The sequence below is a fragment of the Mytilus edulis genome, chromosome 9 (assembly GCF_963676685.1).
Source record: "Mytilus edulis chromosome 9, xbMytEdul2.2, whole genome shotgun sequence".
Lineage (NCBI taxonomy): Eukaryota > Metazoa > Mollusca > Bivalvia > Mytilida > Mytilidae > Mytilus > Mytilus edulis.
Window position 1 is genome coordinate 31,614,961 of NC_092352.1, and position 26,787 is coordinate 31,641,747.

General features: G+C 31.3%; 4 protein-coding genes across 7 annotated transcripts in view; 3 read left to right on the forward strand and 1 right to left on the reverse strand.

Annotated features, from left to right (window-relative positions):
* Positions 1–17,618, forward strand: part of LOC139488102 (uncharacterized) — an 83,323-nt gene extending 65,705 nt beyond the window's left edge. For 3 of the 4 annotated variants that reach the window (XM_071273487.1, XM_071273488.1, XM_071273486.1), the window contains exons 6-11: positions 451–600; positions 2,299–2,403; positions 2,673–2,704; positions 3,449–3,566; positions 13,089–13,151; positions 14,470–17,618. In XM_071273487.1, coding sequence (XP_071129588.1) covers positions 451–600; positions 2,299–2,403; positions 2,673–2,704; positions 3,449–3,566; positions 13,089–13,151; positions 14,470–14,648 — 647 coding nt within the window. In that variant the 3' untranslated portion in view covers positions 14,649–17,618. The remainder of the gene's footprint in view (positions 1–450; positions 601–2,298; positions 2,404–2,672; positions 2,705–3,448; positions 3,567–13,088; positions 13,152–14,469) is intronic. The other variant, XM_071273489.1, reaches the window with a different exon arrangement.
* Positions 1–26,787, forward strand: part of LOC139488104 (uncharacterized) — a 185,271-nt gene that overhangs the window by 84,373 nt on the left and 74,111 nt on the right. The window lies entirely within an intron of this gene.
* Positions 7,649–12,453, reverse strand: LOC139488107 (uncharacterized). Its single transcript, XM_071273497.1, has 2 exons — positions 11,375–12,453; positions 7,649–8,555 (listed from the first exon to the last, which is right to left on the reverse strand). Exons 1-2 carry the CDS (start codon positions 11,670–11,672, stop codon positions 7,939–7,941), a joined length of 915 nt encoding a protein of 304 aa, XP_071129598.1. The 5' UTR covers positions 11,673–12,453; the 3' UTR covers positions 7,649–7,938.
* The window catches only part of LOC139488103 (uncharacterized), a 37,068-nt gene continuing 33,923 nt past the window's right edge, over positions 23,643–26,787 (forward strand). The window contains exon 1 of the mRNA XM_071273490.1: positions 23,643–23,811. The gene's annotated coding sequence lies outside the window, so the exon portion shown is untranslated. The remainder of the gene's footprint in view (positions 23,812–26,787) is intronic.

Sequence of the window (26,787 nt, forward strand, 5' to 3'; positions counted from 1 at the left end):
GAGCGCAAATGATCATAGATGTCTCACTGAAATATCAGTAAACATAAGAAATATAGTTTATATAAGTAAAAGTAACAAAAAAAAGTCACTATGCGTAAATTTAACGAAGTAAAGTCACTATGAGTAAATAGAACGAAGTATAGTTTATATAAGTAAAAATAACATAGTAAAGTCTATATAAATAAAAATACCAAAGTATAGTTTATGTAAGTAGGAAAAACAAAGTATAATCATTATGAGTAAAATTAACGAACTATAGTCCCTATGAGTAAATATAACGAAGTAAAAGTTTATATAAGTAAAACTAACAAAGTATAGTTTGAAGTAAATTCATGTACAATTTTTAAATGTTTATCTCTAGACTGATTAACGTCTGCTGAAGTGGTCTTGTCAACAATTCTTTTTTTTTAAATTTAAGAATTTTCGTTTAAACCGAAATATATATTTCAGGAGCACAAAGTGGTTACTTACCAAAAAAATATCAATGTCCGGGAACCCTGGACCTATATATCCCTCTTCCATGTTTGTGCGACTATAATAATACTTGTCCAGATATAAATAATACCAAGGACCAGTACGAACACTACAGGAAAAGAACTTGTAAGTACGGAGCCGATTTCATATCTTTTCATTAAACTTATTGAAGAATGTTAAGATTCTTCATCCGAAAGAATCCGATCAATGTCAAAGCTGATATTTTCGAACAAATAAACATAATTAGGAATTGTCAAAAGTACATAAAAGTAAAACAGACCATCAACTTCCGAAACCAGAAAACTACAAAAACAGACACAATAAAAAAAATAAACAACGATCATACATAGCCCAGAAAAATTTAAGTCCATATACATGCATCTTGAATCAATATTTACAAAATTTCCTATTAGCTTTCTTTTCGATATGTAGTAAAATAAACTGTTCAGTGCCGATACCAACAGGATAACCGCTAAAATAAAACCAAAAAGCGCTTAATGTCGGTACAGGTTAACCTGTGTTCGCTACAACATATAAGAATCTCGCTAAAAATCCTAATACGTGTGTGTCATCGAAAATAAACAATCAAACGAAAAATGCAATACTAAAAGGGTTGATAAAAATATCATGAATTTATGATTAATTAAAATCGGCAGTAATTGTATCTTCCTCTATTTGTTTTTGCTTCTATGGTCCATCAAAGGGATACTTTGGTTATTTCTTCAGATACAGTTTGCGTAGAGCATGACGGAGCCATTTCCATTTCTTTTGTATCCATATCCTTGGTGTTTGTGATTCCTTGTAAGTCTTTGTTAGGGGTGGTTTTGTTTGGCAAGAATATTATCTTCCTCAGACAGGTGTTATGTGAACTGGAGAGTATATTGATGTCTTTCTCTGCCATTCTTCATAATCTGAGACATATATGAGCACAGATAGTACACAGCTGTTACGAATTCCATGATTGGTGTTGTTTGAAAAGGCTGTTGTATCCCACCAGATTGTAGTGATAGATATGTATATTTTTTCCCTCTTCGTCTACCCCGTTTGTCCTATCAAAGCTTTGTATGATGATTAGTTTTCTCTACCTTATTGGAAGTGAGCTCTTGTTATATTTTGGTTTACAAGGGCATACTATAACCATATATTCTTTTGATATATGTTGCATCTACTTTCCATGTTGTCTGACTTTGGTTTTAGTTTCGGATCTTCTCAACACAAATCCATAGCCTCCTGATCTTGAATATTGTCAGTCATCTACTAAACAGTATTTGTATGCATATCAAGTCAACAAATATTCTTCCGTAAATCCATTTATTAGGTACTATTGGACATAATACATCAATTTACTGATAAACATATTTTTTAGATGGGAAAGTAAAACATGTTTTAGATATGTCCGCATGTTTGATTCAAAATAACAAGACTGTTATAAATTGAAAGTACATGCATATGAATAAGGGAACTAAAAACAAGTAGAAGAAACACATAGGGTCTGTGTGTTTGTTTTCGAGATGTAAGACATTGAAAATGTGGCGGGAAATTATTCTCTCTAACTTTTTCATACATTTAACATTGTGGCTTTTTACTTTCATAAGGAATGTAAAAATAACAAGAATTTATTAGATTTTTAAATATATTTTTCTGAAATATATGCAATTGAATTATGCAAAGAAATTAGGGGTTAGCCGGCAATACAATAAATTGCACTACATGGATAAAATCAGCGTGGAATAAAAAATTCCACCAATTGATCATATAACTTCTGTTTTCTGTGTACATTTACTTATCGTTTAGCTTACACTATTAGCATGCATGTTTTGATAGGTGAAGAATGCACCGTGAAAGACCGTTGTCCATGCCAAAACTTCGGCACATGTTATAATTGCACAGACAAAATGATAACATCTTTAAAGTGTTTTTGTAAACCAGGTATGTGAGAATAATTGTGTTGTTCCAATATTTTGTACTTTTTTAAATTTGCACATATTTTAGAAACTGCACATTCTTTTTTATGTATTGAAGAAGAACAATACAAAGAAAGAAACACCTTGAAAATTTAATACGTCCGACGCAATAGTCTAGGTACATTTAAACTTAAAAAACATTTTTCTGCCTTTTGAAGTCTTATTTTTTTTATTATTTATAATTCATTTATCATAAAAGCTGATTTTAATTTCATTTGTTCTTTCTCAATTCAGGAACTAATGGCACTTACTGTACAAAGATTTCTGTAAGTATAAAATCTATGCTACTCAATGTCTTATTTGTCAATTCATGGCTTCGCCGTTCTGTGTGTGATAATTAAATTTGCACAAATTGTAATTAGAATCCAAAACGGTCTAAATAAATTAAAGCTTACGGTAGTGAATCCAGATTAAAAGGTATTCTGTTAAGTGTAAATTTTTCTGTTTGTATTTTCAATCAGTTTGGGTCATATTGGTCACTATTATGGAAACTTTCTATATTTTTATCAACAATTTCAAAAAATGTCTTTCGCCAAAATTTGAAAAATAAAATCATGAATTTGAATAGTTGGCATGGAATGCTGACTTTAACAGTATGAATGTATCAATACATACGATATATAACAACTTAATTTCAAAATGTTTTCGTTCATAGAAATCTTTATTTGAGATACGACCTATGTAAACTAATTGTTACAATATGATTATTCGTTTCAATCAATATACAAGATGGTAGTAAGATCTTTAAGTTTTGTATATGCCTTTTTATTCGCTAAAACAATATCGATGTTGAAGAGTACCGAAAACCAATTAATACGAAAAATAAATGCTTTATAATGAAAAACATTTCATAAAGTTAGTTTACAAAATTTTAGTTAGTGCAGAAATGATCATTTGTACTAGCTACCTTTAGCGATTAAAATTGTATACGCAGTGTATTTATAAATTTTAGAAAGCCAAAAGAAAGACTTGCTTTAAATATATTCTTTTTTATTTTTTTCCTTTAATAGAAAAGACTGTGTACTAAATCCGAAGAATCAAATGATTTGGAAAACTGCAAAAACTCCAATGACCTTGAATGCTTTTTACGATTTAATGATGATGAAACATATATCTGTAAATGGAAAGGTATGTATGGTTTGAAAACCCATTAAAATGCAGAAGCGTAAATCTTAACAAAATTACACCACTGTACTATGATGGAATCGGTTTTGCTCTTTGTTGAATTTTATATGGGGACCTATAGATGAATACATCTATTTCACTTAGTCGAATGTTAATAGTTGTATCGTTGGTAATCATACCATATCTTTTATATATCTAACTATTATTGAATATATCGTTTGATCAAAAATATCACTTGGTGTAAATTAACCAATTATCAGAATTGACGAACAGACGCCATTGATGCCTTGATTTGAATTTCACTACAACAAATAACAAACACTGATTTTGTTTGGATATTGAATTGTCATGGCAACATTTAATCAAAATTCATTCATAAAACAACAACAACTGTTACAACAACAGTACACAACCAAAATATTTGTCAATCAATAAAATGTTGATGACGATTGAACTAATCATTGTATCACAGCTGGGCGATCCAAAGCTGGTGTACTGAAGGGCGGTCCATTCAGCAATATTTCAGAATTAGCAGCTGGGCTATCCATAGTCTGCATAAAATGAAGTAAATTTCGCCAAAATTATAATTCGGACTTTAGTACAGAATGATAATCCGCCACAAAATTTACCCATGACAATTCAGTTATCTCCAATTCTATAATCAACTTAACAACATTTAAACAGTCAAAATAATAAAAGATATTGCGAATTCAACATTTATATAACAACCAAATTTCACAAAATAAATGTATTTCCATCCATTGTCAATATGAACTATGTTTATTTTAAATTAAAGGTGATCGTGAGGAAATACAACACAATGTGGATACTTTATGAATGTTTCAAGTGCTGATTGAATTTGATTCAAGAAAATATCATTTCCAATAAATGATAGATGAACTCCATCGTCAGAATATAGCGCTGGATGACGGTCGTCAAAATCTGGATATTTGATAACGTATCCTCCATGTTGGAGTATATCAGATCTCACTCCCCTATTTATTCTCTTTCTTGTAACTTCCATGGCATGGTCATCGCTTGAGTAACGCCATGAACGCCTGGGAAGAATGCTTGACCATATAAGAGAGCAATTTGGGAGCATTTGAGACAGAATTGCTATTGTGAATTTAATGTGATATAGCAGAGCACCACATGGTACATTTCCTATGTCATTTCCACCACAATGCAATATCAACGCATGTGGAATTTTGCTGCATAAATTGATTATGCTGTTAACGGTGCCAACAACATCGTCCCATTTCATACCAGATTTGCCTGCCCATCGCAAAAACCAATTATTATTTTTTAAAAGACCTAAATTACTATCTGAAGGTCTGTTCTCTGAGTGATCACGAGCACTGCATATTATTGAAGAACCAATAATCCATATTTCATTACTAAGACAAGCTGAAATTATAAGTTATTTGGTTAGCTCAATTCTTATATAACGTTTAAAGGATGCAGATTTCCAACGATCTAAAGTCATAATGTCTTCATCAGTATTGCCATTCATAGCAAAATGTGTAGCTGCACCTATTCGAAATGAATGCGTGTTGTACTCATTTGGATTACAATCAATAAATTTCATGGTCTTGCATAGTACACTAGAAAATTGATATCGTGTTACACCGGTTTTGTTAAAATGACAAAAAAATGGTCCATTGTTTTTGTGTCTGATTGAAATAAAGTTTAATAACAATCTCACCGGGCAAATATCTACTTGATTAAACCTTTCAACTGTTAATGTTGTAGATAAACCTTTTTGGTCTGTTTTCGAAAAGGGAATTGTGATATATGCAGATTGTGAATGATGTGAAACATTGACATCGTCATTGTTAATGACATGTTGCGTATTTCTATTAATTGTAATTTCACCAATTCTCAAAAATGCAAAAAATGCTAATGAAAACATGGATCTAAATAACGTACATTCATATACTGAAGAACAGACAAATTGCAACGAGTTTATTAATCGCGCTAATATTTCTAAAGTTATAGGTTTGCGACTATCTACTACACCATATAATTTGTTCATTCCTTTCAACATTTTTTGTATAATGAACGATGAAATCAAATCTGTGAGCTCATTTATTCGTAAATAATAGCTTAAACCTGATAAGTACACCTTAACCGTTGCAGGAGCATACCCTAATTTTGATAAATAAGCAACATAATTTACTAAATGCGAAATACTGGGCGGCCATGTATTTCCTAAACCTTCTTCTAATCTAAATGAAACAAATGTGAAAATTGCCAAATAACGACCAATATACTATGTGTCTAACAAGGTTCATAATTCGTATAGATTTTGACGTCTTCTTATTTAAAATTTCAACCACGGCATTATTATCCGAATTAAATAAAATTTTCTTTTTTTGAAATAGATTACCCCATAAATAAACAGATAGTGCAATAGGTATCATTTCTAAATATGATATATCCCTGAGAACTTCAGTACCAGACCATTCTACAGGCCATTTAAGAAAAGCCCATTTACCTTGGAAATAGCAGCCACAACCTTTTGTTGAACCACCAGCGCTGTCAGTAAATAGTTGTAAAACTGAATTTGAAGTCCAATCAATGTCAAGCATGTAACTAATGCCGTTAAATTTGTCTAAAAACAATTCCCATACCAATAAGTCTTGATACATGCCTTCTGTGATTCTGACATAATGATGCGGTTTCTTTGCGTGACTACTTGCCAAATAAATTCGTCTGCTAAATGCTCTGCCGGCAGGTAGAGCTTTTGCACAAAAAGCTAATGACCCACACAAAGATTGTAGGTCCCTTAAAGTGATCTTTTTCCTACCCAATACCCATTTAATTTTCGACTTTAACTCTAATACTTTGTCCTCCGGAATTTGTATTAGCATTTTTTCTATGTCTATAAGTAAACCTAAATAACTAAGTTTTGTTGTTGGGCCTTCTGTTTTTTCATGAGCAATTGGGACTCCAAGACGACAACATACTCTATCAAAACTATTCATCAGATTTTTACAATCCTCAGTAATGCTTTTACTGGCAAATAAAAAATCATCCAAATAATGATCAAGATTATCTGAATTGGACTCATTCATGACAGCCCATTGAATAAAAGTTGAAAATTTTTTCGAATAAGCAATTTGATTCTGAGTACCCCATAGGCAATGATTTATCTATGAAATAATATTCATTAAGTTTAAACCCTAATAGATCAAAGTCCCCTGGATAAATTTTTAGCAATCTGAAGGCGGATTTAATGTCCTTTTTTCCAATTTCCACATTTGAACCGTGGACAATATTAGTACAAATGAATGATTTGGGTAATTGAAAAGGAGTTTATTTAATTCTGTGACATTGATCGGGGTAAAGCCAAGACACTATATGTCCAGCGGATTAATTAAAGATTCTGAAAAATATAAAATTTAATTGTTAAATGTGTGTGGTGCGGCCATTCGAAGGGCAGGGAATCTGCTTCCTCGACGTCTTAATCCTTGATTCGAATTCGCTGCTCTTTGAAAATGTGTTTGAGTTCTAGGTGCAAAATTTCTAGCAACTCTTACTGTATTTTGATATGTGCCTCGGGCTGCATTTTGAGCACGAGCATATGCCTGGTTGCTATTTGCTTGTTGTGGACAGCCAGCGAAAGGGTGGACCTTTCCGCATTTCATACATAAATGGGTGTAAAAACAATTTTGTCGATGACAAGCTCCCTTAAAATTGTAATCATAGCATGGTCGATTACCTACACTTGCCTGTTGAATTGTATTATCCTCCGGTTCCCCATTAGCTATGACGGTGTACCATAACATGCCATCAATGGAAGACCAAGATCTTGTAGGATTGTTTGCCATTCTTAATTTAAATTGCTGGTCATAACAATAAATCTTCTCAAAAGACACTTGTGTACCTCTAATGATTGACATATAAGTGGTCAATTCATTAGCTAAATTTGGAAAACGTTGAATAAATATTTTCATATAGTTTATAAATGCATCAGTCCATGACTCAATGTTTTGAATAGATTTAACTTTGCTGTTTTTGTTTGATGTGATTACAAGTGAACCGACTGCATTATCATAACTTATAACATTTTGAGGTCTGAAGGGCGGTCCATTCAGCAATATTTCAGAATTAGCAGCTGGGCTATCCATAGTCTGCATAAAATGAAGTAAATTTCGCCAAAATTATAATTCGGACTTTAGTACAGAATGATAATCCGCCACAAAATTTACCCATGACAATTCAGTTATCTCCAATTCTATAATCAACTTAACAACATTTAAACAGTCAAAATAATAAAAGATATTGCGAATTCAACATTTATATAACAACCAAATTTCACAAAATAAATGTATTTCCATCCATTGTCAATATGAACTATGTTTATTTTAAATTAAAGGTGATCGTGAGGAAATACAACACAATGTGGATACTTTATGAATGTTTCAAGTGCTGATTGAATTTGATTCAAGAAAATATCATTTCCAATAAATGATAGATGAACTCCATCGTCAGAATATAGCGCTGGATGACGGTCGTCAAAATCTGGATATTTGATAACGTATCCTCCATGTTGGAGTATATCAGATCTCACTCCCCTATTTATTCTCTTTCTTGTAACTTCCATGGCATGGTCATCGCTTGAGTAACGCCATGAACGCCTGGGAAGAATGCTTGACCATATAAGAGAGCAATTTGGGAGCATTTGAGACAGAATTGCTATTGTGAATTTAATGTGATATAGCAGAGCACCACATGGTACATTTCCTATGTCATTTCCACCACAATGCAATATCAACGCATGTGGAATTTTGCTGCATAAATTGATTATGCTGTTAACGGTGCCAACAACATCGTCCCATTTCATACCAGATTTGCCTGCCCATCGCAAAAACCAATTATTATTTTTTAAAAGACCTAAATTACTATCTGAAGGTCTGTTCTCTGAGTGATCACGAGCACTGCATATTATTGAAGAACCAATAATCCATATTTCATTACTAAGACAAGCTGAAATTATAAGTTATTTGGTTAGCTCAATTCTTATATAACGTTTAAAGGATGCAGATTTCCAACGATCTAAAGTCATAATGTCTTCATCAGTATTGCCATTCATAGCAAAATGTGTAGCTGCACCTATTCGAAATGAATGCGTGTTGTACTCATTTGGATTACAATCAATAAATTTCATGGTCTTGCATAGTACACTAGAAAATTGATATCGTGTTACACCGGTTTTGTTAAAATGACAAAAAAATGGTCCATTGTTTTTGTGTCTGATTGAAATAAAGTTTAATAACAATCTCACCGGGCAAATATCTACTTGATTAAACCTTTCAACTGTTAATGTTGTAGATAAACCTTTTTGGTCTGTTTTCGAAAAGGGAATTGTGATATATGCAGATTGTGAATGATGTGAAACATTGACATCGTCATTGTTAATGACATGTTGCGTATTTCTATTAATTGTAATTTCACCAATTCTCAAAAATGCAAAAAATGCTAATGAAAACATGGATCTAAATAACGTACATTCATATACTGAAGAACAGACAAATTGCAACGAGTTTATTAATCGAGCTAATATTTCTAAAGTTATAGGTTTGCGACTATCTACTACACCATATAATTTGTTCATTCCTTTCAACATTTTTTGTATAATGAACGATGAAATCAAATCTGTGAGCTCATTTATTCGTAAATAATAGCTTAAACCTGATAAGTACACCTTAACCGTTGCAGGAGCATACCCTAATTTTGATAAATAAGCAACATAATTTACTAAATGCGAAATACTGGGCGGCCATGTATTTCCTAAACCTTCTTCTAATCTAAATGAAACAAATGTGAAAATTGCCAAATAACGACCAATATACTATGTGTCTAACAAGGTTCATAATTCGTATAGATTTTGACGTCTTCTTATTTAAAATTTCAACCACGGCATTATTATCCGAATTAAATAAAATTTTCTTTTTTTGAAATAGATTACCCCATAAATAAACAGATAGTGCAATAGGTATCATTTCTAAATATGATATATCCCTGAGAACTTCAGTACCAGACCATTCTACAGGCCATTTAAGAAAAGCCCATTTACCTTGGAAATAGCAGCCACAACCTTTTGTTGAACCACCAGCGCTGTCAGTAAATAGTTGTAAAACTGAATTTGAAGTCCAATCAATGTCAAGCATGTAACTAATGCCGTTAAATTTGTCTAAAAACAATTCCCATACCAATAAGTCTTGATACATGCCTTCTGTGATTCTGACATAATGATGCGGTTTCTTTGCGTGACTACTTGCCAAATAAATTCGTCTGCTAAATGCTCTGCCGGCAGGTAGAGCTTTTGCACAAAAAGCTAATGACCCACACAAAGATTGTAGGTCCCTTAAAGTGATCTTTTTCCTACCCAATACCCATTTAATTTTCGACTTTAACTCTAATACTTTGTCCTCCGGAATTTGTATTAGCATTGTTTCTGTGTCTATAAGTAAACCTAAATAACTAAGTTTTGTTGTTGGGCCTTCTGTTTTTTCATGAGCAATTGGGACTCCAAGACGACAACATACTCTATCAAAACTATTCATCAGATTTTTACAATCCTCAGTATTGCTTTTACTGGAAATAAAAAATCATCCAAATAATGATCAAGATTATCTGAATTGGACTCATTCATGACAGCCCATTGAATAAAAGTTGAAAATTTTTCGAATAAGCAATTTGATTCTGAGTACCCCATAGGCAATGATTTATCTATGAAATAATATTCATTAAGTTTTAACCCTAATAGATCAAAGTCCCCTGGATAAATATTTAGCAATCTGAAGGCGGATTTAATGTCCTTTTTTCCAATTTCCACATTTGAACCGTGGACAATATTAGTACAAATGAATGATTAGGGTAATTGAAAAGGAGTTTATTTAATTCTGTGACATTGATCGGGGTAAAGCCAAGACACTATATGTCCAGCGGATTAATTAAAGATTCTGAAAAATATAAAATTTAATTGTTAAATGTGTGTGGTGCGGCCATTCGAAGGGCAGGGAATCTGCTTCCTCGACGTCTTAATCCTTGATTCGAATTCGCTGCTCTTTGAAAATGTGTTTGAGTTCTAGGTGCAAAATTTCTAGCAACTCTTACTGTATTTTGATATGTGCCTCGGGCTGCATTTTGAGCACGAGCATATGCCTTGTTGCTATTTGCTTGTTGTGGACAGCCAGCGAAAGGGTGGACCTTTCCGCATTCCATACATAAATGGGTGTAAAAACAATTTTGTCGATGACAAGCTCCCTTAAAATTGTAATCATAGCATGGTCGATTACCTACACTTGCCTGTTGAATTGTATTATCCTCCGGTTCCCCATTAGCTATGACGGTGTACCATAAAATGCCATCAATGGAAGACCAAGATCTTGTAGGATTGTTTGCCATTCTTAATTTAAATTGCTGGTCATAACAATAAATCTTCTCAAAAGACACTTGTGTACCTCTAATGATTGACATATAAGTGGTCAATTCATTAGCTAAATTTGGAAAACGTTGAATAAATATTTTCATATAGTTTATAAATGCATCAGTCCATGACTCAATGTTTTGAATAGATTTAACTTTGCTGTTTTTGTTTGATGTGATTACAAGTGAACCGACTGCATTATCATAACTTATAACATTTTGAAGTCTGTCAATTTGACTAATAAAGTTTTGATAAAGAAGTAATGACAAATCTATGTATTCTCTATTCCATACTTTTTCTTTTAAATTTTGAGATACGTAAACATCACATTCTGACTGATTAGGTATAAGTATAGGATCATTATTTATCTCACAATTTTGATTAGGCATTGGTACAGGAGCTGGAATTTCAACTTGCGCAAATGACGCTTGTACGTTCAGCGCTGGTGTTACGGGACCTTGCAAGGCAGGTTGTCTTTCAATAGGCAAAGGAGCCTGGATTGGTTGAGGAAGAGGTGCTTGTACTTCACCAACAACTGCCCCCACATCTTGAATTCCTGGTGCAGCAACTGCACGGTTCCTCCTTCCGCCTCGTCTCTCTGGTGGTTGAGCTTCAACAACGGGCACTCGTACGCGCCCATTCCTATTTCTCCGTCGACCAATTCTAGGCATTTGTATAAACGAAATAGGTTAAAAATTGAAGTACTGACTAACATCACATAATTAGTATCATCTGTCTCTTAATTTAACTTATTTTTATAACAGTATCAATGCATCGACTTCAATATTAATTTACTTATATCTATCAACTCAATCATTTGATCTTAAATCAATAATTTAATTCCTTAAATTGTCTCTTATCTAAATAAATGTCTCACCGGTACATGTATATCACGAGAATGACGTGTAAAATATATAAATAAGAATAATTAACTTAATCTGTAAACATACACATACCTGCCTCTACGAATTATAACAGGTATAATACTTTTACATTCTGCATCAAGGATAAATTAAAATGTGAAATTAAAAATATTTAGGCAATGCATGTACTAGTAAAAATTATTCATTTAAAATTTTCCAATACCACGTGGCCCATCCGCACGTTAAATTCAACGAAGTAATAAGTTAATTTAATTATTACAAAAAACATAAATGAAATCTTTAAATCCGAATTAAATTCAAAATATGAATTCTTAAACGAACTAATTAAAACAATACTTATCTTGATAGTGTATGTAAAATATTTCTCTTAATTTTTTAACGTCCACTCTGTTCGGTTTTCAAGGTAAAAGAGACCGTTAAATTGCACGGACTTTTACTACTCGGCTGTCACATGCTCAAATTAGCATGATAAGAGTAAGGACGACTCGATTTGTCGAGTCTCAATACATGTATATGTTAATTCAATAAATGAATTTAATTTTCATTTAATAAAATTCTATTATTTAATAAGTAAAGAAAGAGAGAATTATTGTTACGTAGTTCAATCTACCGTGATTACTATGAATTGTAAAGGCTAAAAACTTAATCTTGGTGGTATGTGTTCCGAAAATTGATAACGTTTGATTTTGTCTGTTTTACTGGAATTTCCTTGTTTGAATTTTCCATGGAGGTCGGTATTTTTGTCAAACTTTTTTGAAAGATCATGACAGGGTGAAATTACATACAGAATGTTGCAGTAATAAATAAACTTGAGGACCAGTCAACACGTTCTTAATTTTGGACAGTGGGTGTAAAAAGTAAAAACAAAATAAAAATACCGAACTCTGAGGAAAAATTGAAACCGGAAAGGCAAAGTCAAAATCAAAAGCTCAAACACATAAACGAATGGATAACAACTATCATTCCTGACTTTGTTCTAAACAGAAAAAAATCAGCAATATATACACAAGTCATATTAAAGATTCATTTCTGAAACACTTTGTGCAACATACCTCTCAAACGTTGAAACACCGCTAATGGCAAAAAATATGCTCATTTAAGACGGATTAGAGTTTTTATTTCAATTCAAGGGATTTCCATGTGTTGCTTTGTAGATCAAAAGTTAAACAATATTTAGGTAGTACTATTTTGTGTCTTTTCCAGAAGCAATGACTGGTGATTATCCGAGTTGTGGTTTGTCCGTTCCAGCTACGAACATGATGAAAGGTAATTATAAAAAGTATATCACTTTACTCTAGCTCTTGTTCGACAAAAGACATCTGATATCAGAACTTTATTTATTGAGTAAGAAAACGTTCTCTGTTTCCATAATAGCGCACCAGAAAGTAACATACAGTGGTTGCCTTCTATTAACCATATTGTATTGGTATCTACTGAATGAGAAAGAAGGATTGGAGAGAGAGAAATTATTTCTTGAACAAAGTACAAATAAAAATCAATGTCATCTTTTATAATAGAAATCCGATGAAACCATACATCTTTATATCAAAAATAGTTGATCTTTCATGGCAAACAATCAGATAGCTATAGGTTGACGATTGCATTTCATTTTTAAAGAACGCAACTTGGTTATACATGTATGTTCTTTTTTGTCATTTTCTTACTACGTGTTTCGGTACTTACATTTCCTCGGCTGTCAAGTATTACCGCTTACAAAAACAGGGTAAAAAATACCAAATAAACTGACAACGCCATGGCTAAAAATGAAAAAGACAAACAGATAAATTATAATACACATGACACAACATAGAAAGCTAAAGACTAAGCAACACGAACCCAACAAAAAATTGGGGGTGATCTCAAGCTACGCAGGTCCTGCTTCACATGTGGCACCCGTTCTGTTGCTCATGTTATCACAAACCCTGTAAATAGTCTTAATCGGTAGGTCACATTCATGAAAAGGGATGGGAATTGTAGTTACAACATTTCCGAAGGAAATAGAACCTTGTTTTTAAAACATCGCTTGTTAGCTGCTGTCAAAATTAAATCTTAAATGGAATTAAGTCTTAAATCCATATTCTGTAAAATTAGATTTCATTAAAAATAGTAGTTCAAATATTGCTTAAGAATTGCTGGCAACTCCAGCAATTATTAATTTTAATTGTTAAAATAATTTTGTCGTTCCGTGACATTAAGAGTATATATCTTATTGCATGACCTTTTAAGATCATTGTAATTATATTTGTGATTATGTCGGCACATATGTTTCCTTGGCATCTATCCTATCGTTAATTTTAGAAATTGAGACTTGAAATTGACAAAGCACTTCGGTATACAGGTTATTTAATATGTATAATCATGGTACCTTTGATAACTATTTGCATTACTGAATAAAAATGATTAATTTAGAATGGTGGAGAGTGGTCATTATTGATATTTAGCATAAATGAATTATAAAGAAAACTAAATCCTTTTCCTTTATCAAAAACTGATCACTTTTTATATCATTCTATTTTATTTTAATTCAGTTTCATTTTCCTCTTAGTTTGTTGTAATACAATATTTAAATTTATTCATGTTTCAGGAGGAATTAAGACTTCAGAAAGAATGCAAAATTCAGAAGCGCCTAACCTTACAACATCAAACATTTTGTTATGGGCAGTACTTTTACTTCTTGTTGTGGCTGTTATATTGGTTGCAATTTGGGAATTTTATGGAAAATGTCAAACATTTATCAAGAAATGTCGCAAGAAAAAATCATAGCTTAACGCAAAACTGAATATTTACAACACAGTTTAAGTTTGCTCGTTTGAGTAGACCTTTGCTCATCTCTCATACACAGATATATCATTGCAGAGAAATGAACATACATTTTTATATCTTTATACGTTTCTGAAATGTAAATATTCGAATTGAAAGAAATGATGTCAATTTTTTTATGTGGATATAATTACGAAATACATTTGTATGTAGACTTTCTAGACGTCCACAACTGGTACACATATTTTTATTTATAAATAACACCTTGTACACAATTTTCATATTCTAAAAATTGGTTACATTATGATAACCATTATCTTTTCATTTGTGTGTATGATTTGTTGATATTGATATGATATCAAGAAACAAACTATTTTTGATAATTAAAAATTTTGAACGACAAAAATAATATATATGTCCCATGTTACCTTTCACTAATTCTGTTTGTATATTTTTTGTGTTATTTGATTGTTGACTTGATTGTTGCCAAGTTAATTATTATCTTATATTTTACAAGTTGTAAAACAGTCTATGAGAATATAATATAGAAACCAATTGTGATTTTGTAACATGTATTATAATGATCGCTGTGTTGGGGGACAATTAGTTTAACATATAATTTTAGCCCGAATGTCCTTTTAAAATAATGATTTAAGTATACTATATGTAATATACTATATTTTAATTATAAACCTTCGAAAGCCTAGTTATTAAAACAAGTGTACATTTCTAATCTAAGATAACCGTGTACCTTCAGTTACATCTCTTCAATCAATTGAAAACAAACTTTACCTTCATTTTTTGAAATACACAGGATGTTCTACTCAAAAAGAGAAAACCTTAGCTGTATTAGGCAGAACCCTTTTGGAATTATTGGTCCTTAATGCCCTCCGATTTCGTACCTTATTTTGTTTGTCTAACTGATTTTATAAGGGCATTAGTGATGAATCTTTCGTAGACGTAACGCACGTGCAGGGGTACAACACTTTAATCTTGGTTTTATGATGAGTTAATCTAGGCATGTAATAGGTTTCAAACTAAGATTACCGTTGCAATACTGGAGCAACTAGTATTTGTTTGTAATTTCTAATATCACGATTTTAAAAATGTATCACCCAATGCTTTCAATACTTTAAGGGGAAACACAAATACCGTACTATGTTCTTGACAGTAGGGGCAGTGGAAAAATATCTCCTGCTTCAAACGCTTCCGAAATTCTAAAATATGATTTTAATTTACAATAATTTTACAACTATTACGTTTTATAACTCGTGAATGACCACTGGCATGCATGTTATTATCTGATACTTTTAGTAGTACACGGTTGTAACATCTCTAAGAACGGGTACTCATGTTTTTAACATCTCGAATTAGCAGTATTGTGTTAATAAAATTTAACACATGAACGTCAGTTTTAAGTAACCAATTGAATGTGTATGGTTTTGCTATCAGAAGTATACTTTTTAAAAGCTTCATACTCAGCATTTTGTTTGAATTTAATAAAATTTATGCAAAGGGTCGAAACTTCCTCGTGCGTAATTCATCTAGAGGTTGCATTTCTGTAAATATTGACAATGCAATTTCCCATAGGAACTCCTTATACGGCTAAAATTGTACCACTTTTACTATGAAGTTTTGAAAAAAAATCTTATCCTAGAATTGAAAGTTCATATGCACCACATTTTTTTTCAAAGGTCAAAATAAAGGGCTGTGCGGCATATTTTCAACGTTTATATGCCCTGAACTTCTTAAGAGTTTAAACAACACTAATTTTCTTTAGTATCCCTACCTCGAATGAAAGTTTACCACAGATTTCAATGTAAACAATATACACATGTTTATTTACTGGTAACATTCCCAAGTAATGTCTCTGTGAGATGGAATACAGAGAGCATAACTGGGAACCAGTATGTAAACAATATTAATTTCTATGAATATTCAAGATCTCGCCAAAAGAGGCGTGTTTTGAGAAACAGCTGTATTTACAAAGTGCAACCTAGAAACGTTTTCTGTTTTGATAGTTGTTTTTATTTCGACTTCATACATTTCCGATATCCATATCAGTTATGGCATGTTCAGTACATATAACATTGAAACTTCTTTATTGCAGCATGGTTTATAAAGAAATTTTTTTCATTCGCATGTGATTATTATTCCATTAGTACTATTGGTATCGTTTCCTTTTATCAACAATTCAATGCTTTCTTATATTTCGCTTTAAGAAATGAGCGTTGAAAAAGTAAAATTGTATTTAAATGTTGAAGTCTTACTTGTATTGACAATTAAGGTAACAAATTAAAAAATAAAACTTTATTAACCATATGCAAATCTTTTGTTTTAAATATCGTGTTTGGTGTACTGTGGATTGTATTTTTGTATTTTTGTCGTCTTTCATTTTTTTTTTATTACATTATGTGTTTGATTAATCTTTATTAGTTTGAAGATCCTTTTGGAATATTTTGCCTCTCTTTTGCAAATTTAAAAAGAGAAAAAATTGTTGTTAGCAATAAATTTTCGAATTATACCGGTGAAAATAATTCCTTAAAAATAACCCATTATATCATTGTATTTTACTATCATCATCATTTTGAAGTGAAGTATACTATCCGTCCATATTCAAATATAACGTCAAATGTTGAAATGTATTTGTAGACATAATTGTGAAATAGATTATGTAGTAAATGAAAATGAGTAACACACAAATGAACTGGCGTTTCCAGTAACCGTATTTTTCATGTTTTTCGTCATGAAATTCATTGTGTTCTAAAATCGAAAAGGTTTTGTTTGTCTTATTTCTTTCATATGTTATTTTGCATATATATTATCTTACATGTGTTTTATTAACTTAAATCAAACATTTGAAGCACGTTTGTTTTGTTAGAAATCCTTATAATTACACAATACAATATAATGATAACACAATGCTCATCATTAAACTGATATTTAGATACACTAATAAAACATTTATCATAACAGTATTTTTTTCATTATTCTAGAAGGTTAATAAAGTTGCAAGGACTATTTTGATACCACCTAGTCATTCTTTATTGCGTATCCCTAAGGTGATCATACCATTATATTGGTGAGTTTTGGCAGTGTTCATTCGATATCTTTCGAATAAAGATTCTCGGAACCTCTAGAACATGTTAGATCATTTATACAGACACGGTCACTGTATGGATAGGCGATTATGTGACATTGTATATTTCAACATTCTAATAGAAAAACAAGAAATATTGGGTATTTATCCATGACACAAAATCAATACATGCAAAACACTAAAATCTATGAAAAAACAAGGGAACGGCTCTTTCATTGCTGTTATTCATCTCAAAGTCACAGTGAAGCCTTCAACACGAAGCCAAAATACTTTCACCTCACTACAAGTATAGGACACCCACACTACCAGTTTTGTCCGACATTTTTTGCAACAATTATTTGGATAGACTTTGTAAGATGGATGTAACACCACCTATTCTGGCCCGGTCAAGTTCGTTTGTAGATTGGAAAATAAAACAATAAAGACAAGGTTGCTTTCAAAAAACGTTTGAACGTTTACCATTGGATAAAATGTCGGAAAGCTTGAATAAAATTGAGAACACGATATATTTTGGTTACTTTAGCTGAGGTTTGAAATACAGAAAGGTAATCAAACAAAAATATTTTTCCTGTCAAAAGTATCTTATTTTATTTGAATATACTTCCAAACAAAAGAATATTCATTAAGTTTAAACTTAGACTAAATTTATTTTTATGGTCCATCATAACAAAAAAGGCTATATATCCACATACTACAGACTAACCTGTGCAGTTGAAAAAGTTTTAACATTCTTATGTTGTATCTAACATTGCCATACAACGGTAGGTTTGGCATGTCACAAAACCAGGTTCAAACCACCATTTAACGATTTTTTTTCCTAAAATGTCTTGTACTTCATTTTGACTAGTTGTCTCTTTGGGTATCAAACTGCATCTTTTTGGATATAACATTAATGGTACCAAGTTTACTACACCAGGTGTGCATTTCGATAAATACTGTGTCTACGGTGATTCTCCAGGCCAAGATAACAGTTCAAAACCTAAAATAACCGGAACCTCAAAAATAAAACTAAGGCAAAGGAGAATCAAATGAAATACTGTTATTTAAATAATTTGCAACCTAAGGTTTTCAAAGCCCTGTGCTATTTTTATTTTATTTATTTTTAAATTGTAAAGATTACCAATTCAGTGTCGATTTTACAACGTGTTTTATATCTTGTGTACCTTGAATTTATCGATAATTATTAAATACGGAATAAACAGACAAAAATTTGTCATTGCCAGCTAATAGGCTATATAAGGTAAATTATAATTCTGATTTATAAAAGCTTTGAGCCTTAAATGAGGTGCATGATTTGTAATTACAAAATAAAGTAGTTCAGGTATCTTGACTTCATATAAACGCATGATTGATATGATGGATAATATGGAAAATACCCACAGAACAGAAATTCTTTGTCATTTTTTAAATCAATTTTTTTGTCATTGATCGACGGCGGCAACTCTTTACAGGACTTAGAATATTTCAATCCCTTATGGGTTGATTTAGCATACATAAATTAAATACATAAATAAGTAAGCAATGAACGTGGTTGTTTTTTATAGTATCGAATTCATAACAGTGTGGCTATGGACATTGATTGGCGCACTTTAATATCCCATTGACTGGGACAGATTAGGTGAACGTTCGTCTATAACGCCCATTGCTCACGACGTCCTTAATATAAACATTTAAACCGTGGGGTCACCAAAGGTTCTCAACGCCTATATAAAATAATTCGAAATACTAATCAGGAATTTGTGTTTTGATTTATATTGATTAATTAAACGTCCTTTACTTGTGTTTTTGTTATGTTTCGACAATCAATTTTCATAATAAAATATCGCAAGGCCATGTTCTTTCAGAAAAAAGAATGACTTACTGAATGCATGTATTGATTGATTATCTTTTTCGGATTTAACAATTGCGATTGTCGAGTTATGTAATCTTTTAACTTTTATCTGGTCTAATTTTATTTTAGAACGAATGCATAATCCACTTTCAAAAGTTGTGCAAATACGAAACATAAAGACAAAATATACTTCTGCCCTGTCTTTTTCGTACTTGAAAGTTATTGGATAGTAAGAAAGCTATTTGGATTAAACCTTGTAAAATTTGCATGCATTTACGTTATTGTATTGGCAAAATGTATCATTTGGTGTAAATAGGAAACTTAAACCGTTCTGCTATACTGCTACTATACTTATGAAAAACACTTGGCAACAGAAACGCATTCATCTTATCTATATAAAAAAATCGACCCAATTTACATAGAAATGGACGTCTTCGTGCATTTGTGATCGCAAATAACATATGTTCCGGACCTTATGAGTATTTGGACCATACGTGTATGGTTGGACCATATTAGTATACCCTTATGGTCATGATATATGCGTATGGTCCAAATACTCATATGGTCCGGAACACATACATGATATTCTGTGCGTTGTCGGTCGTCTATTAATTTTTATCTTTTGTTGATGGATTTGACGTTTTTCTGTGAGTGATTATTTGTTCATGACTTAAAACTTACTTGCAAATAATTTAAAAACAAGACTTAATTTATAAAAATGTCCAAACAAACCATGATTTTTTTTTTAAACATACATCACATCCATTGCCAAAGGCTAAAATTCGCCATGTCTTTAATTTCAACTAAGTGAGTTGATTAAATTAATGTTGCGGACCATTTTCCAATTTCCATGCGGTATCCCTATTTTTTTTCTCACTCATCTTTTATGTTTGTTTTTTTCATCCCAAGACCTCTTGGAGCTTTCATTCTATAAAGTGTGTATTTTGCTAATGGTCGAAGGCCATACGGGGACCTATAGCTTGATAACGCCTGTTGGTCCCTGGAAAGAATGTGTCTGATTGTCTATCACACTTCATATTCTTATTTTAACATGCAGTTATATCTATGATAAGAATGAAAATTGAATTGTCATTGAGACAAAACTCCAACCAAAGAGCAAAAAAAAAAAAGAAAAAAAAAGTCCAAGGCAACATGTAGATCTTTCGTATCAAGGGAATTGCTATAAATATATTTATTTCAGGTTAATAGTATTAGGCCCTACTCAAGTTATAAAATAGATCTTGTCGTCAACTTTTGCAACCAGCTTCTATGTTTCTATAATGCACTGTTCATCTTTTTTGGGCTTCGACTTTTCCATTGGACAGACAATTTTGTTTTCGACTGTTTTAAAAAGATGCATTTTTTTTTACAAAATCATACAAGTAAGGAGTCTCTGGCCTTTGGTAGTGTTGTATGTTAATTAATGTTTGTTTATTTATTTGTTTAGGAAATAAGTATGACGTACATTTTCACTGAACTAGGACACTTTTTATAATAGTTTTTCGATATCGCTCGGGAAAAAATAATCACGAATATAATGCCTACCCATGTTAAAACTACAATAAAGTATAGTTTGTATCAATTATTTCTTGAACCTACCATTTTTTTTTGTCTGTGTTAGATTTGTGTGGCATTGAAAAAAACGGGTATAAACTACACAGTGCAGCTTCCAACAAGAATACAAGATTTATTGATTTTCAAAATGCGACCAAAATTAAAAATTTGCTCGCAGCGTAAAAAATTCAACAGTTTGATTTTCATTGAAATAAAATAATTGTTATGATTTACACACCGTTACTTTTTCCAATATAAATATTCGAACTATTTTGTTTGTTGTTTCCTTTATAAATTTACATCATTTTTAAAAAGACCACGCGTCTTCGATATTTAGAAGACGATAAAAGCGATGTTCATTATCTTTCTTCTGCTGTAAGTTTAATTTAGTTATTTTGTGTCATAATTGCCATCTCGTATGTTTTAAATTTGAATAAAGAAGATTCAGGTTGTCTTATACGTCAATGATACACACAAAAAAACCGATAACAAATAAAATAAGGTGCAACATTCATTCTCCATGAAAAGAATACATCACATGGATGTAATTTTTGTAAGAAAAATGCCAAGGCAAACTGACAAATATCTGAATGAACGAATCGATTTATGGTATATAAAAAAAAAAGCCCACATGGTTAGCATTGAATAAATAGAAGGCCACTCTTAAATGATCACAACGTAGAAGTTTTTGTTCTTTTAATCAATAAGATATTTTCTGAAATAACGCGGGTCCCTATTAACTTAAAAGTTGTTGTTTTTTTTTTTACCATGAATAAACTTTTTTTTTATTATTATTATTTATTGATATCAGCTCTGGACATTAATATTCTTAAAAGTGAAACTGTTGTAAGTGATGGTATAACAATTATTTAAAATAAATTCCTTAAATGATTTGTGAAAAGAAAGTTTCATTTTATGTATCAAAATTTGTAACAAATGATTATTTAAATCCCCACTTGAAGGCCTCCGATAGACTGAGTGAGCATAAAATAATCGCCCACGACAAACAAGTTAAAGGTAAACTTTTCAGTATAATTACTAATAAACGTTTTACTGTCGACCACACTGTTATGAATTTCGTTCTATATGCTTTTTAGTGCTTTTTTGTTAAATAATTGTTAACTTTTGTTACGATTGAGATTGTGACACGGTGATAACTGATGGACTCTATCTCTACCTATCTGAATTTTCCTCAGAGTTCAGTATTTGTGTGATTTTACTCTTTAACAATATATTCTACTGGTATTTCTTAGGTTTAACTGTTGCAAATAATGAAAAATGTAGTTGTTGCAAAATTGTATTTTCAATCACATAAGATGACCAAAACAGAAAACAATCCCTCTCTTTTTCAAATATTTTATTGCATCTTTATTTAAATCACACAATTTTCTTCTGCCTTGTTTTGATAAAGAAAATGTCAGTTAAACAGTTCATTTTCGTTCTGAAACAAATTCTAACTTGTATTATTTGTAAATCAAGACACTTTTTTAAATGGGGTCAGTAAATTCCATATTGGGTGAGAGCAAAGTTTGAATTCACATATGGAATTTCCTGACCCCATATACATCGTATTAGGTTACTAGCACAACATGTAACGAATTTATCTTACTGACTATCTTAACATGTGGTATTTAGACTAGTGGCCTATTAAAGTTATCAAGTCGTCAATATCGTTTGTATTAAGAACATACTTTCATTGTTCTATACAAAACAAATGCCAATAGTAACAACTTGTTAGCTTGAAATGTGGTTTAAGAATTTATTTCCATCTTTTATCATAAATTTTCGTCTGTTGGAACCTTTAAGATTTTTCCTCAGCAATGTATTGTTTTAAACAATGTACGTAACACCACTACTAATAGTGTATTGAAATATTGTAAGATAAAGTTTCTTACACCTATATGAAAAACAGGGATACTAGTAGTAAATATACAGACTCACAAGTATGAGAAGTCGCTTGTGATTATTTAAAGTATCAGCGATTTTTAGTTTTCAAGTAAATATCTTCTGATATACCTTTCTTTACTTTAGTCGATATTTATGTTGCTTTATCAAAAAGAAAATCATGACAAAAATTACGAACTCCGAGGTAAATTTATATAAGGGGAAATCTGAAAAAAAAACTGAAAAACAAAATATCAATTTTCTGACTGAGTACCGACCTTTTCCAAAGAAAATAGTGCGTCAAAACTAGTTTTTATAGCTAGTAAAACCTCCAACTTGTATCACAGTCGTATAATCAATTGTTTCACTTTTTTATCATCTACCTCATTGTTTATTATTAAGTAATAATAAATAACAGAAACTAACTAGCTACCTTTCTGACTTTATCATGTTTAGACGAATAATCATCAACTATGTATTCCGTTTTGTAAATATTTACTATTCAATTGAACGTTTAATTGTTCTGAGACTATAGGTGAAATTATCTTGAATTGCACTTGGTGCACGTTGGTACAAGTAGTAGTTTGATCAGTTTACTTACTTTATTTATCACATGCATTGTCATTACCAGGAAGTATATATAGTTTATCTTTTTTCAACTGCACAATAGAATATGAAATTGATTAAACAACCGTTGTCTTAGTGAGATAAATGCTAGGTTTGCAATCTATATGGTACCCTTAACTGTATTAGGATAATGTTTTTTTGGATATTTTAATTCTATACAAAAATTAGCAGTAAGTAAAAAGCATTTAATTTATAATGTCAAAAAGACAACTATGTTGTTCAACCTTGTAACTATGTTAATTCAGTAGTTATCTGATACTGCAATCAGATGCCTGTACTTACGTTCAACGGCATATTTAGAAATAAAAATGTGCACCATGTTCAAGTGAGTTGATTTAATTTTGTTTACAAAAATGATAAACTTGTTACTTGTATAATTTATGAGATTGCATAAACTAGCAGAGTGAAGTTTGATTCTCCTCCTTCTAGGCTTGGTCATCGTACATGCTTGGACAACATCAAAAGGCAGTTTTCTATATTTTGGAGATCAAGAATGGCGAAAATATCGTTACTGTTCTACCCTGTTGTTCCTCACTGAATGAACCACATAATCATGTTTGATACAACAAACTTGCAGACCTTCGTATGCACAAGCATAATTCAATGAAATATTTTATAAGTATAGTCATTTGATTTTTTATTTGTCTCATGTCACATGTATATACACAATTACTAGTAGAACACATAAAATCTTACGACTAAAATTGATGGTGAGTTACATGTATACTGAAACGTTATGATTTTTAGTGAAATGAGCTGGATATTCTAAGTCCAGGAATTATCTTAAATGTCATATTTATAAAAACTTTTAACCCGGGTTCCTACTCTACAATGTTGGCAAGGTAACATGACAGTTATAAAACAAATCATAGATATACATAGTGTCATGATTTATGTCAATATGTAAAGAGTTTCTCAAAATACTGATAACCGAAAATATTTAATAGATATCGATAACATGTATAAAGTTTATGTACATTTATATGTGTGCATAATTACAACTTGTATACACTATTAGTCAGCGCACTGCCATGTGTTGGCATAACGCTACAAATGAGGACAGGAGATTGGGTTAAATATATAACATGTGTTTGCTTCCATACTATCTTTACTCCATAATATATATCATCAATGGCTTCTTTATTAAATTTATGGTTTATTCAAGGATATATTATGCTTACACATAAAAAAAGAAGACGTGGTATGATTGCCAATGAGACAACTATCCACAAAAGACCAAAATGACACAGACATTAACAACTATAGGTCACCGTACGGCCTTCAACAATGAGCAAAGCCCATACCGCATAGTCAGCTATAATAGTCCCCTATAAGACAATGTAAAACAATTCAAACGAGAAAACTAACGGCCTTATTTATGTAAAAAAAATGAACGAAAAACAAATATGTAACACATAAACAAACGACAATCACTGAATTACAGGCTCCTGACTTTGGACAGGCACATACATAAATAATGTGGCGGGGTTAAACATGTTAGCGGGATCCCAACCCTCCCCTAACCTGGGACAGTGGTATAACAGTACAACATAAGAACGAACTATAAAAATCAGTTGAAAAAGGCTTAACTCATCAGATTGGACAAAAATACAAGTAGATGCATATATATATATATATATATATATATATATATATATATATATATATATATATATATATATATATATATATATATATATATATATCAGTTATTAAATTAAGAAATCGTCATTAATGGTTAATAACTACCATAAGGAGTTGTCTTATCATTTATTATTTCCTTAAACTTTGTATTACTGGATAATATTTATTTTGTATATTTTAACTAATTTGATTCCTTCAGGAGTAGTTACGTGTTATGCTATATTTTCGAAGCTAGATAGAAAACGGTGGATACATGTTAGCAAAAAGCTGATGTACGGTTATTTTTAGAATATCTAAAAGCCGTTACACTTTGAGACCTTATTTAATAAAATTCATAATATTGTTCAAAGTATATTTATGATCGATTATCTAAAGGAAAAAATCTTCAAATACATAAGGTTTACTAAAAAAACATAAAAAATTAATGGCATAACAACATATATGTTGTTCTTGTCTAGGAAACAATATGACATCTATTAAAATCCAACATAATCAAATGAAAGAATATATAACACTGACAATTTTGATACACTTATGGTCGGAAATTAATAATATGATAATTCTAGCCTTTGTATGAGGTCGACACAGGATATATCGACCAAAGAAGTAGATCGACCTCGGGCATCGTTCTCAGTCAATATACGTTTTTCAGGTCAAGATGTCCTTGTATCGACCTTATAAAAAGGCTAAAATTGAATTAGATAATTTATAATTTGTTGCTTTCTTACGTATTTCATGCCAGTTTAAATAAAATAGAATATACGGAAAACGGAAGTGGTTTTTCATTTTTACTTTTTGTTTTGTTTATGAAATAAACAAAATAAACAAGAGTGTCCATAGTACACGGATGCCCAACTCGCACTATCATTTTCTATGTTCAGTAGACCATGAAATTGGGGTGAAAACTATAAATTGGCATTAAAATAAGAAAGATCATATCATAGGAAACATGTGTATTAACTTTCAAGTTGGTTGGACTTCAACTTCATCAAAAACTACCTTTACCATAAACTTTAACCTGAAGCGGGACAGACGAACGAACGAACAGACCGAACAGACGAACGTCACACAAACCAAAAAACATAATCAGCCTCTTCTATCGTAGGCGGGGTATAAAAAACGAATCAAAATACTTTTCTTCTTTAAATTTTGAATTTAAGAAATCAAAAACACATTGTATCTCCGTTTTGGGTTTCTATAAAGAAAACACAAACGGACTGAGATTTGACAAAACCAAATGGACAAACGTAACGTTCAACAGAACGAATGGAAAGTATATAAAATGATACACAACGCCAGAACTTATAACCTATAGCTCCAGTCCTTCCTGTAAAATTTGTGAAGTTGACCCTGAATATTGATCGGTCTTCCCTTCGTCAAAATCACTCTTCTTAATTAGTTCTTCTAGAAAATCTCCCAATTTAATAAATATGTTGTCGATGCTGAACTCTATCGTTCTGATAAATTATTCTCCGGTGTAACATGCTGAAATATCCGTGGCG